This window comes from Arvicola amphibius, chromosome 1 (assembly GCF_903992535.2).
Source record: "Arvicola amphibius chromosome 1, mArvAmp1.2, whole genome shotgun sequence".
Taxonomy (NCBI): Eukaryota; Metazoa; Chordata; class Mammalia; order Rodentia; family Cricetidae; genus Arvicola; species Arvicola amphibius.
In genome coordinates, this window is record NC_052047.1 from 141,704,582 (window position 1) to 141,717,925 (window position 13,344).

The window sequence follows — 13,344 nt, forward strand, 5'->3', positions numbered from 1 at the left end:
TCCCTTCTCCCCAATTCAGGTCTAACCCATTCACAACTTGCAGGTCTTGCGGTGCTCACTACGCTTGTGGCTTTTTAGAGGGGGAGGAGAGCAAGCAGCCATCCCCCTTGGCCATCTGTCAGTAATTCTTTGTGGGGATAGAAAAGCAGACAACATTTAAGATAGGAAATTGCCTTTTAAAAAAGAAGTTAGTAAAATCACAGAAGTAGCCAAGTTGGCACCCACTCGACCTTCCGGCCAGGAGTTATGCAGCATCCTAACACCAAATATTTACAAGTTTGGGGATGAATAATTTTGAACATAATTATATTGACTGTTCTTTTAATACCCAATATTGACATGTGAAAACATGAGAATTGATTTCTTAGATTAAGTTCAATTAATATTATAAATATTTTAATTGCATTTTTAATTGACAGAATAAATAAAATGCCACATTATACTAAAATTTTAAAAAAGAGCATCCTCCCATTCTTTACAGCAGGAATCAAATCTGCAGGGCTGTGCTAAAGATATCCACAGACAGTGCCCCCAGCAGAGACCACATATGAGTACCAGATGGATGGGACAGAGCCCCTTCCCATGGCTGCCTCTGATGAGCTCCCTCAGGCAGGGCGACAATACCCGTCTTTCCTAGAAACATCAGCAGACTGTCACCAGAGCCACCTCCTCCTGCCTGGCCAGGGTAGCGAGGGCTGGGTCAGCACTATTGCTCTTGCTTATAGGCACTGTGTGTGTTAAGAAGTGACCATTTTCCCAGAAAGGGCAGGGTGGCTCTGCTGTTTGATAACCCATTTCAGTGAGCCGTCAGTCTCCGTGCCCAGCACCTTCTAGGGCAGTGGTCCTCAACCTATGGGTTGAGACCCCTCTGGGGACCAAATGACTCTTCGTAGGGGTTGCCTGAGACCATCGGAAAACACGGATATTTACATTATGATTCATAACCGTAGCAAAATGACAGTTGTAAAAAGTAGCAATGAAAATGATTTTATGGCTGGGGTCACCACAGCATGAGGTCACTGCATTAGGAAGGCTGAGAACCACTGATTTATGACCTTTCACCTTGCCTTGGGTAATTGTGTACTGGGGACCTCCAGGGGCCTGGGTAGCCCTTGGGTGTGGGACTTGTTTGGGTATGGAACTTGTGACTCCTGACCCACCTAGGTTTTTCCTGATGGGAGGGCGAGTGCCCACCCAGGCTCCTCAGGTACCCGCGGTGGCCTGTGGGTCTGCTCCTGTCACTCACCTAAAGGGAGAGAGAGCTTCCTTTCTTTGTCTTTGGCTCTGTGTTTCCCTGCATCCGCCATTGCCATTGCCATCTGTGTCCTGAAATTCAGAGCAACTGTGTTCAGACTTTAGAGAGCATGGGAAGATATTCAAAGACTACGAGAGGCACCTCCCAGCCTTATCCTCAGCCAATGATTGCTGCTTTGTTTTGTTTCTTAAAGGCATAGCCAGTCTCGCAATACAGCTCTCGCTGGCTCACAGCTCTCTAGGTAAACCAGGCTGGCCTTGAACTCAGAGATCCACCTGCCTCTGTCTCCTGAGTGCTGGGATTGAAGACACGTGCTACCACAGCCAGCAACCACTGAGGGCCATCTCTATACCAGGGGAGCTTCACAGAGTGTCAACAGACAGGGACCTCAGAGTGGGCTCCTGCTGCTGGACAAGAAAGCCGCCTCCACCTTCCACCTGCCTTCTTTTCTTTCAGAATGAATGCCGAGCCTGAGTCCTGGGGACTTGCTAGTTCTCCCACACCATCCTCAGAGCAGGAGGTCAGTGGGGCAGGGGCAGCAGCAGCAATAATTGCAGCGGCTGCATTCCTGCCTACAAAACCCACAGACTAGCCAGGCTCTTAGGTTTGTCCTTAGTAGGGACTGGACACGCAGAGACCAGTTTCCATGTAAAGGGAGATCTCAGGACCCAGGTCTGGCTTTCTACCCATCACAGCTGGCTACTCGGCTCACATCGGTACTTTGCTGTCCAGATCTGGAGTCAGAGCTGGCCTTCAGCTACACCTGGCTGACCTTTCCTGGGGCTCCGGGAAGATTCTGGTTACTGTGGGACTTGTAGCCCATGTACAACAGTCTCTGGCTCCTGCTTCAGCTAGGGACAACTGCCCATCACCTGGTGACAGGAAGCTGGCTGCTCCTGGGAACTTTCAGAGGAAACGACATGCTGATACCTGACATCTGGGAAGGTGAACAGGGGGGCGATGGGCTTCATATATTCCTCCATGTATTCCACGATGTTATTCAGCCTCTGCGCACAGGGGTCTCGCTCCTCATCATTCAAGGTGTCCAATTTCTGTCCCAACACAAAGCACAGCCTATTGTCCAGGGGTGTCTACATAGGACTACCCCCCAAACTGGGAAAACCCCAGGGAAAAAACTGAGCTTCAACCCTTCCAGATAGAGCATTGGCATGCTTTGGTCCTTCCCAGCACAGTGCTCCCAGTGGTTTTCTGAAGGCCGTCCTGACATCTCAGCCCTGTCCCTGTCCTCTGCTGACACTATGGAGTAGGTAGAGGTAGGCCCAGGACAGCTAACCCCATGTTCTGCAGAGAAGAGGTAACCAGGTACCTTTGCTGGAGCCAGACTCAACTCAAGAAGTCAGGAGAGCTCCCCGCCTTTCCCAGGGCTGTACCTTTATCCTCTTGAGATCTGGGCCCAGAACTCTGCCCAAGCTAAGGCTTGGAAGCCTGACTTTCCCTAGGATGGACTGCAGTCTGCAAAAGGAGCCTTAGACTTCAAGGGCTTGGGTTCAGGGTCATATCTTTGCTGTGTACCTGGGCCTGTGTCTGGTTCTGCATCCACTGGACCATGGTCAACAGTTCTGAGAAGATATTTCGACTCATAGTCACCCGCATTACCTTGCAGTGACCTGGAGAGACACACCCATGGCTTTTACAGGGCTCAGAGCAGAGCTCCTGTGTGAACAAGTGGAGATGTAAGAATCCCTAAGGACATATTCAACTTTGATGCCTCAGAGGCGAGGCATGTGATGGAAAGGTCTTCACATGGCATTCCCCATTCCTCCCTGGGCAGCACAGGGTCTGGTACCCAGAAAGTTCAGGCAGAGGCAAAACACAGGGTGATTGATAGGGGAGCTCTCGGGAGGCATGACTCCTTTGGATCCCTTAGAAACATGTGATGATTCTATTTTCTTTTCTATCCTGGGCTCAGCCTCCCCTCAGCCTTGCATCTGGAAGTGAGAGGTCCTGCTGTGTGGTAGGGGTTTCCCACAGCCACCGTACCCCATCTGTAGTCAATGGGAGGAGCCCTGCTCACACCCAAGCTTACCACCCACTGAGACCGTTTTCCCCTTGGGTGCAGGCATGGACTTTGGTCTCTCAAAGGCGGCACCATACAGACAGGACCTGCAGGTAGAATGGAGGTCACAAGCTCATTCCCAGAGGAGGTAAGCAACAAGGCACATGGGTCTCAGGAGCCCATGGAGACAATCCGCAGCTGGCACCCAGTAGGTACCTTCCTTGTTTCCTTTGCCAGGCAGAGGCCCGTGAATCAGTCTATATAACCCAAGTAAGACTTGAAATTACAAAAGACCCAGGAGTGTAGGCATACACAGAGAGACCCTGTGTGGCACGGATCACAGAGCGCCTCCATCTCGATATAGTCCCTATCATCACGGAAATGCACCCTGCCCTTTCCCAGGAGGGTCAGAAGAGGACTTCCCATGTCTCTGGAATGAACGAGTGCTCACGCCTGACAAGTGGGCTAGCTGAGTCTGTCCAGCACACTTTCTAGATAGTCCAGTCTGCCTCAGGACAGGAGCTGAGGTGGGGCGAGCTTGCTATGCCCATGCCTCCTTGCTGCGCTTCTCAACAGGGTAGAGATTTACAGCGATGGGGAGGGGAGACCTCACCTGTCTGGTGAGTGCTGCAGAAAGAGGATCCGGAACATGGATGGGATCTCATTCAGGAAGGTGAAATGCTGATCTGTGACACAGAGGCTCTGCCATGCCTGTGTGTGACAGGGGGAAAATCACTCAGGACTCAGGGTCCACTGCTCCCTCCCAGGTGGGTCTGGGCTGTGAAATGCATTACTACCACAAGGGGGCAGCAGAGGCATTAGAAGTTTACAGGCTCCTCTAAAATGTCCAGGTTGGCTGGCTGGTGAGGTTTCCAGAAACCTTAAACAACATTTCTTCAATAGGGTCCTAACTGCAGGGTGGTGGTAGCGCCAGCCTGATCTACAGAACTAGTTCTAGGACAGAGACAGCCAGGGCTACACAAAGAAATCCTGTCTCAAACAAAGCAAAACAAAAATAGGGTCCTTACTGCTTCCAGCCTAACTGAAGGCATCCACCTAGTCCTGAGTCTGCAGGCTGCTGACCCAGCTTGGGGTCGGTTTACTCCAGACCTCCAGTTCTGCTTCCTGAGGGTACTGTACATGGATAATCAGAGTCATCCTAGACACTGCACACTTCAGGGTCTCCGCTGCCCAGGGTAGGCAGCCAGCCTGGGCCCTGGGAAGTCTCCTGGGATCTCCTGTGTGAGCTACTAATGCTCATGGCTTCAAGATAGAACTTTGAGTTTGCAAAACTGCAATTGTTTCTTAGAAAACGTTTTTGTGAAAGAATAAGCAGCAGGGAGCCGTGTAGCTCCTACGTGGAGCACCTGGTGGATTGTTCCCAATGACTGTACCCACAGGGCAGGTGAAGAGGCAGGCAGTGCTGTGAACAGATTTCTATGGGTGGAGGGAGGTTTGCTTTTCTGCCTGGTTATTGGCTATGTCAGGAATGTGGGCAGCCTTGCTGTGCAGGTTCCAAGCTCTCTTTGCTGCAGGGTGCTCTGTGGTGTGAGTGTACCCTCGTGGTGCTTTGAATAAGAATGGCCTCCAGGGGCTTATCTGTTTGAATCCTTGGTTCCAGTGGGTAGGATTAGGAGGTGAGGCCTTGTTGGGGGAGGCACACTGCTGAGTGTGGGCTTTGGGGCTTTGTAGAAATCACACAACAAGCCCAGTGAGCTCCCAGCTACCTGTTCTAATGTCATGTCTGCCTGTCACCATGTTCCTGCTGTGATGGTCATGGACTCTCGCCCTCTGGAGCCATGATCCTCCAATGAAATGCTTTCTTTTATAAGTTTCTTTGATCATGGTGTTTTTACCATGGCAATAGAAAAGTAACTGAGACAAGGCTGCTGGTGTCCAGAGCCTGGTGAGTTTTTGTCACATTGACACACTTGGGCAGGATATGAGGGATGACACCCATGGACTGGTGGTATCTCCGGGTTGTCTTGTAGAGCTGGCTTGTGACACACTTGCTGTGTGGACGCTGGGGAGAGGGGGCCTAACATTCCCTGGAAGAATTATAGTTTGGCCTGATGCTCCTTTTCTATCTGTAGAGGATGTGTGTGTGTCACTGGGTGGACAGTGAATTCTTGCTAAGCTGATTCCTGTGTTATTTTGAGGTATCCTTCCATCTCTAGTAACATAGTGCACCATGTCTGATCATCTGACCTCTGACTTTTAACCTTTCTGTTCTCATGTATAAAGTGCTGTCTCTAAGTAGTTGCATTGGGAGTCTGTGGTCCTTTCTTTTTAAATCTAGCTTCATTCTTGGTCTCAGACACAGAGACTAACATGCACGTATATTGGGTGTACAGCCACTGCTGCACTGCTCTTTATGTACAGAACCCTCGGTATCTAAAAATGCCCTCATTCTCTTTCATGCCCCTCTGAAGGCCATGTGTCTCTCTTTCTGACTGCGTGGGGGGGGGGGGGGGTTGCCTGAGTAGAACGCTGCTAACCTGGCCCAGAGTTCTCACTGCTCTGAGGTATCCAGGGAGGGTTTTCCATGGGGTATGTGCTGGGGTAGTGTTGCCTGGATTTCTGAAGTCTGTAGTTGTCACTAGTGCAGGGATTCTCTCTCTCTCTCTCTCTCTCTCTCTCTCTCTCTCTCTCTCTCTCTCTCTCTCTCTCTCTCTCTCTCTCTCTCATTCCTATATGCTTGGTCCCCATCCTGATAAAACTAAACACACACCAACTCTTCCTCCAGGTCCAGCATCTAGGTCAGTGGCCTCCCTGCTCAGCACCTGGCCACTCTTGAACCTGGCCCCTCTGTTCCCTTCTCTTCCAAGACCCAAGGAGGCTGGGTTTTCATCTCAGGGGCTGGGCCCTGGTTCTCAAGGGTAACTTCACCCCCACCAGAGATGCCTGGAGCCGTTTCAAGGAAGTACTGCGGTGTGATCCTGGGGCTGTCACAGCATGCTCCCAGTGTCCTTGGTACAAGGTGTACCGCGTACAACAGAGAAAGAGTCAGCCTGCAGTCTCAAAAGCATTCTCGGGAAGGGAAACTATCTGGGCCACCCAGAGGAGGACCAAGAGGCAGCCAGGAGTGAGGAGGAGGGAAAGTGGCTCGGCCAGGCCACCCTCATCATCTGTTTTGTCTGCGGCTGGTGAAATGTCATCACAGGTTTTTCTTGACACACTTGGTCAGAGCACAGATGAAACTGGCTAGTCACTGGACTTTACCAAGATCTGGGTGTTGTGGAACATTCCTTTACGCTGTGTGAAGGTATGTCACTGTGACTGGTTTAATAAAAAGCTAAACGGCCAATAGCTAGGCAGGATTTTCAGGGCAGAGTTACGAGGAGATGCCAGTCAGATGCAGAGGAAGCATGGCATGGAGGGGATGAAGTGTCAAGCCACGAGTCACGTGGCAGCACATCAGTGAATAGAAATGGGTTAATTTGTTATAAGAGCTAGTTAGGAAAAAGCCTAAGCTAGCAGATGAGCATTCCTAAATAATAATAAGTCTACGTGTCATTATTTGTGAGCTAGCGGTCCCGATGAAAAGGTCTGACTACACCTAGGCTCCCCTGGCGCAAGTGGGGGGAAGGAACTGCAATTCTCTCAGCTTTCTTGTCCTTGTACCCATAGCACATGAGGCTCAGAGAGGTTGTGTGGTCCTCCAGACCCGCACAGCTAGAAGGGGCAAGGTAAGCGTCACTTAGAAGTTGTCCTCTTAGCAGTCAGCGAGTGAGCTCAGAGGCCTACAAGCCACAGGAGCAGCTACACAGGCTCCTTTGCCCTTTACCCTTTGCCCTTTACCCTGGAAGTGGCGGCCAGCCTCTGCTCTACGCTGGCAAACAGGCTGGTAGAGGTCCTGTCCTGCTGCCTCAGCCGCTGGTGGAGCTGCAGTAGGGCCGCCAGCTGGGAGCTGCTGGTGTTTTCTGTGGCCGTGAGCAGGACATCCCGCATCATCTCTGAGGTTGAACAGCTCTGGAACGGAGCAGTGGGAAAGGGCTGAGGGTGCCTCAAGTGGGCATCTGGGAGTCTGTGTGGGTCACCCTCTCTGCTGGACCTCTGTCCACCGTGTAGCTGGACTATGCCAGCTTGCAGGGGAGGGGCAGTACCTTCCACCATGGAGACTTGGGGTACAGGGCGAGCACAGCGTGTGTTCGCAGAGCTACAAGAATGGGTACCTGGCTGGCTTCCACTCCTTGAGGACCAGCACAACCTAAGACTCAGAGAACAAGGAGGGTCTCTTCTTCTTTCAGCCACAGGGCCACCGGTCCTGTCTAATGAGAGCAGCATAGCTGCCTGGTACTTAAAGACAAGGTGACAGACAAGGGCCCTTTTGGAGATGCGCAGAGGTCCATACCTGCGACAGTGACAGGAACTGGCAGGTGGTTATGGGATCCAGGGTGCCAATACACTCCACCATCTCTAAGCTGGCAGTGGCTGCGATGTCCAGCAGGTTGCTGCTCAGGGCGGCTTGCAAACACTGCAGCAGTACCTCCGATGTCTGAGCCAGGAACCTCTGGGCCAACACCACCCTCTTCTGCGGGCAGGGCAAAGCTCAAGCTAAGGCCAGCTCTTCAGACAGAGGCCATCAGAATACCACAGGGAGTGCTGCGTACCTTCAGACCCTCAGCCTTCCGGTTTTGTTCCTTGGGGGCTTCCTTCAAGGTTCTTGAGTCCCCGGAGGTGGTCTCCACATTCCTCTCCTCTGTGTCTGTCTCTGGCTCCAGTGACCTCAGGCTGTTCGGCTTAGTACCGACCTACAGTGTACACCATATGCTAAGAGGGGAAACACAGAGGTCGCTAGGGAAGGGGAAGATGGTAGGGATCAGTAGGTCCTGGAAGTTGCCAGTGCTCAGGAGTCATGGGTTTGGGGGTCAATGGTGTTGCCAATTTGGTGGGAACTGAGAGGCAGTCTTTCCATGGCCCACATACAGAGTGGGAGAAAAGTCAGGCATCGGGTGATGCCACCTCTCAAGAGTGTCAGTGCTGTCAAAACCCATTAGGCCCTGGCCACCAGCAGCCTTAACAGATCCCCAAGGACAGTGATCACGAGTGAGAATCGGGAACAGACGCCTGCGACAGGGCAGTAGCCTCAGAGTTAGACACGCCACTTAGCGCCATCAAGCCCGTCAAGGAAGACACCACAGTGGCACTGAGGAGATGGACTTGGAGAAGGAGAGTTCTCCACATTAAACGTAGCAGGCGTCATGGAGATGCGCTTCGAGGAAAGAGCGCATCTGGAAAACAAGAAGGAAACTCGGAAGAAGGAGGGTGAGCTTTGGTGTCAGGAAACTGGACAGTAGCAGTAGCAGTTCCAGGCCTAGCCAAGGAAGAGGAAAAGGAACAAATGCAAAGAGGCGGGGACTCCGGGGTCTGGGAGGAAGTAGGTGTGCTTTCTGGAGTCCCTGAGCTCCACACTGCCGTCATTACATGTCTAGAGACAGTGAGTGGTCCCCACTGTGTTACAGATGAAGCCGTGGGGCTTGTGCTTCCGGATCTCAAGCCTCTGACTTTGTGACCTGGGCAGGAACTACAAACGTCTGCTCACCCAGCATGGGTCTCATTGGTTTCATGCTGTCTATACCCTGAGGATTCAGCACAAACAACGCCGGGTTCTAGCTGGCTGGGAGCTTCTCTGGGCGCTGAGTTCTGGGCCATGGCTTGCTACACTGGGTTGTGAGGGCGAACCCCACAGGGGCTTGTCTGCTAGGCATTCTGGCTTGTCTGTGGAGGCTGGTGCCATCTTGGAGTAGAGGTATTTCTGTACAGGCTCTGAGGAAAGGGACCAGGGACAGGCAGGCTTGCAGGAGCTGTCACCAGGCTTCTGAATTTAGTGAGTGTTTCTGTAGAGAACCCAGCCCTAAAAGACGGTGGGCCCTGGGAGGATCAGAGGAAAAGGTGGCATTTGCCCTTCTCGGAGATTTCCCGAGCCGTGTGGTATATAGAGGGCCATAGAGGCAGACAACACCCATCCTGGCGCATCTTAGCATGGAGGTCAACACCCAGGGCATAGGTGTATCCCAAGTAGTGCATGCGTTTTTTTGAAGCTTCCAGGAGCCTGTGCACAACCAGACATAAGCCACCAAGACAGAGGGATGCCAAGGCTAGACCCCTCTTAGTTGAGTTGCTGGAATACCTCTTATGTCCCAATTCTACAGCTGAGGTGGAACAATCATTGAGTAGACTTCAGCCGGAAGAATGGCCACCTACCAAGAGGTCTTCCTCCCAGCAGAAAGAAGGGTACACCGGGTCTGTCTGCACAGAAAGCAGATGGAGGGCCTTCCCAGCCAGGACTAGAAGCTGGGCACGGATGTCCATGCAGCCCACGCAAAGCGGCTGCAAACTTTCCAGCTGTGCCAGCACTGTGTGAGGCAGGGTCCGCTTCAGTATGAACCATTGCTTCAGGAAGACAAGGAGATGCTGTCACAACCAACGGCTGTCATGCGACCTCCACCCAGTCACCCAGAGGTCTCAGCTGCCTTCCAGGACTGCCTCACAGGGAACTTCTGGGCACTTTGAGATGTCTTTGCTCTGGGCAGTCCTGTGTGGTAGCATGAGGGGGTGTCTCTGGGACTTAGATATTGGGATGATAATCAAAGACAACTTCTACTAATATAAACCAGAACTCTTATAGATAGAGGCTAACTGTAGGATCCTTTTATGTTCACCCGACGTTAACCTGACTCGTGACACTTAAGAGAATGGGAAGTGTTGGAGCTACAGCTGAGATGGTGGAGTGCTAGCCTTGCATGTGCATGGCCCTGGGTTCTATTCCTAGGGCTGCCTAAAGGAGGGAGGGAGAGACTAGAAAGGGAGGAAGGGAGGGAGGGAAGGAGGGAGGGAGGGAGGGAGTGAAGGAGGGAAGAAAGGAAGGAAGGAAAGAGGAAAGAAGGGAGGGAAAGGAAGGAGAGGAGAGGAGGGAGGGAAGAAGGAAAGAAGGAGGGAGAGAGGAAGGGAGGGAAGGAGGGAAGGAAGGGGAAGGACAGGAAGGAAGGGGAAGAAGGGAAGGAAGGAAGGAAGGAAGGAAGGAAGGAAGGAAGGAAGGAAGGAAGGGGAAGAAGGGAAGGAAGAAAGGAAGGAGAAAGGGAGAAGAAGGGAAGGAAGGAAGGAGGAAGGGAGGGAAAGGAGGGAAGGAAGGAAGGGGAAGAAGGGTTTTCTTTCAAATTGGTATTCATTTATTCAAATTGTTCTGTTTGCAGTGCTGGGAAGGAATGGGGGAGGGGGGCTAACCCCAAGGCCTGGGAATGGAAGTTGTAACCCTACAAAGGAAATGCCTTCCAATAAGCTCTTTATTGTTAGTTAAGTCCTCTTGGCGATCAGACAATGCTTTCCCGCAGCAAGGTGTGGGAGTTGTCAAGAGCTGCCATGGCAGGGGGTGGGGTGGGTGGGGATTGGGGGGTCCCACAGATTGGCACCCTGCTTTTAGTGTGACTGTCAGCCCCCCAGGAGAGCCCTGCAGTCACCAAGTCGATGAATGAGTAGTCGCTGGTGTTATGCAGGAAGTCCGCAAGCAGCTTCTCAAAGGAGCCCTGCTCCAGCTGCAACTCCAAGGCCTCCTTGCAGATTAGCTGCTGCATGTCCAGGCATGTTTCTATCAGGCGGAGTTTGAGGCGAGCCAGTCTCCTCATGAGTGGGGAGTTGATGTTCTGTAACTGAGATGGTTGGGATTGGGTAGAGCAGGGTCCTCTTCCCCGAGGACACCAACCATTGATAAGGACTCCGACAAAGCATAGCTGACATGCCATAGACAGAATGAAGTATAAAACTGAACTGTAAAATGGAAATATATTTTGACATGCCAATAGATGCCAAACTATTTCCCACCTCAGGAAAGGAATGTGGTGTTCACACTCTGGATCCCCTCCCCCCCACCCCGTGTCCTTTCTTGAGCCTGTGTTGACATCAGGCTGTTCCCTGCTCTAAGCTGCTCATATTGTGTATATACACAGTAGTTTTCCAGGCTGGGCCTTTGCCCTGAGAGACTCCATTTCACAAGCGGTTTTGAAGATGGAGGATGGCTGACCTCCTGGCTGGACCCACAAACACCACCATCTATCTGTCTGGCACCACCTACGCAGCCTAGGCAGATACATGGATTATTCCTGAGAGAAAAAAAAAAAAAGCTGCTCTGTACAATTACTGGGGTGAACTGAAACCATAAGGGTATATAGGTATATTAAAATCATACTAGGGAAACCAGGCCCAAGAACGTTATCAGAATGTCACACTAGGGAAAGGACATGACTCCCTCACCTACCGCCCATACAGTGATGGACAACTAACACTGTGAAGGCATGGCCCCAAACCAGTTTATCATCCAATACCTGGTGTGTGTGCATCCAGAACACCAGGCAGAGAATCTCCAACTAATCTGGAGGCTTCTGTTTCCCTTGGTCACGCAGCTGTCTCTGATTGTCTACGTGTGTGACCATTCAGACCCAAACCTGCTCTGCCCTGGCTCTCCCCTGCCATCTCTGCAGATGACTAGGTTTTTGCTCTCAAACCTGACTCGTCCTCAGCTCAGTCTCTGTGGCAACAGCTTCTTTCCTGGATTTCTTTCCAATTCAAACTCCATAGAATTTCTCCCAGACTGTCTCTGAAATCTCTTGAATCCTTCGGTAGCCTCTTTAACTTGTATTCCTTCTGCAACCCACACATATGCATGTACAGAAGTACTTATTGTGTGCTGTGTAATATGAGTTAATATTTGTAACTGAGATTGGAAGACAAGCGCCTGCATTTGCCTTGGCCACATTACTAAAGCACCGAGATAATCTGGCGAATTGCTTGCCATGAACACTCCTAATCCTTGTGAATTTATTTTTCTTCAAACCCTCATGCTGTAAAAAGACACAGATGTGTTTGTCTCTGTTTCTGGCAGGGCATGCTCAAGACAGCCTTTCCATGTCCCAAGAGTCTGCTGCTCTGTGGTGCAGTATCAGCTTTGGAGAAGTGGCATCTTATAGCACGTGGTAGTTCTGTCCGCTTTACCTCAGTCTGGTTGGTTTGAGACGCCTCCATACACTACAAGGACGATGTTTGTCTTTCCATGTACTTGTTTCCCCACACATTTGAGGAAGTACCTCTCCAAATAATTTGCTCATTTTTAATATTTCACCCTTAAAATTTTGAGAGTTCTCTATGCATTCCTGATCCGTTACTGCTGTCGAGGAACGGAATTTGCAAATGTTTTCTTCCAGTCTGTGTTTTTTCACCTTTTCTTGGTAGTTTATCTTAAAGAAAAGACCAACTTAGCAATTGATCCTTTTATTGGATCATGTGTTAGGTGCACGCCTATGCTAAATATCTTATCACCAAGGGACTTTGCTGTGTGTTCTGGGCTTTTGGTTTAGGTTTCTGATCCATTTGAGGCCATTTTCTACCTCAGGCTGCCGTGTGAGTGGAAGGTCAGGTTTTTGAACGTGCATTTCCTGTTGTTCTAGCATCACCTAAAGACAAGCCTCTGTCCATGGAGCTGCGCCTCTGTTAGATTCTATGTGTATCTCTATTTCTGGATGCTCAGGGTTGTCCCATAGATCTGTTTGCTTGTTTGTTTGCTTGTTTTCCCACTAAGCACACAGTCTTGAATGCTGAAACTCTATAACAGGGTTTAAAGTCAGGTACTATTGGGCTTCTAATTTTACTCTTGTTTGAAATTGTCTTGGCTATTTTAGACCTTTCATACTTTAAAATTATATTGCCAGCATATATGAAAAAGTGTCTGTAGTAGTAGTGTTTGTAGGTGTGTGGATTGATATCCGGATCTTCGATTTGGTTCCGTTGGTCCTCCTGTCTGTTTTTTATGCTAATACCAGGCTGTTTTCAGTACTGTAGCTCTGTAGTAGAGTTTGAAGTCAGGGATTGTGGTGCCTCCAGAAGTTCCTTTATTGTACAGGATTGTTTTGGCTATCCTGGGTTTTTTGTTTTTCCATATGAAGTTGAGTATTGTTCTTTCAAGGTCTGTGAAGAATTTTGCTGGGATTTTGATGGGCATTGATTGCACTGTATCTGTAGATTGCTTTTGGTAAGATTGCCATTTTTACTAGGTTAATTCTACCAACCCAAGAGCATGGGA

The 13,344-nt window shown here is 50.5% G+C and overlaps 1 protein-coding gene across 1 annotated transcript in view; it reads right to left on the reverse strand.

Moving 5' to 3' along the window:
- The window catches only part of Cfap46 (cilia and flagella associated protein 46), an 87,518-nt gene that overhangs the window by 11,311 nt on the left and 62,863 nt on the right, over nt 1-13,344 (reverse strand). The window contains exons 40-49 of the mRNA XM_038312356.1: nt 10,733-10,921; nt 9,480-9,668; nt 7,886-8,026; nt 7,627-7,806; nt 7,074-7,244; nt 3,886-3,983; nt 3,303-3,379; nt 2,789-2,883; nt 2,186-2,283; nt 1,247-1,326 (exon numbers count right to left, since the gene is read on the reverse strand). Of these exons, the coding sequence (XP_038168284.1) occupies nt 1,247-1,326; nt 2,186-2,283; nt 2,789-2,883; nt 3,303-3,379; nt 3,886-3,983; nt 7,074-7,244; nt 7,627-7,806; nt 7,886-8,026; nt 9,480-9,668; nt 10,733-10,921 (1,318 nt within the window). The remainder of the gene's footprint in view (nt 1-1,246; nt 1,327-2,185; nt 2,284-2,788; nt 2,884-3,302; nt 3,380-3,885; nt 3,984-7,073; nt 7,245-7,626; nt 7,807-7,885; nt 8,027-9,479; nt 9,669-10,732; nt 10,922-13,344) is intronic.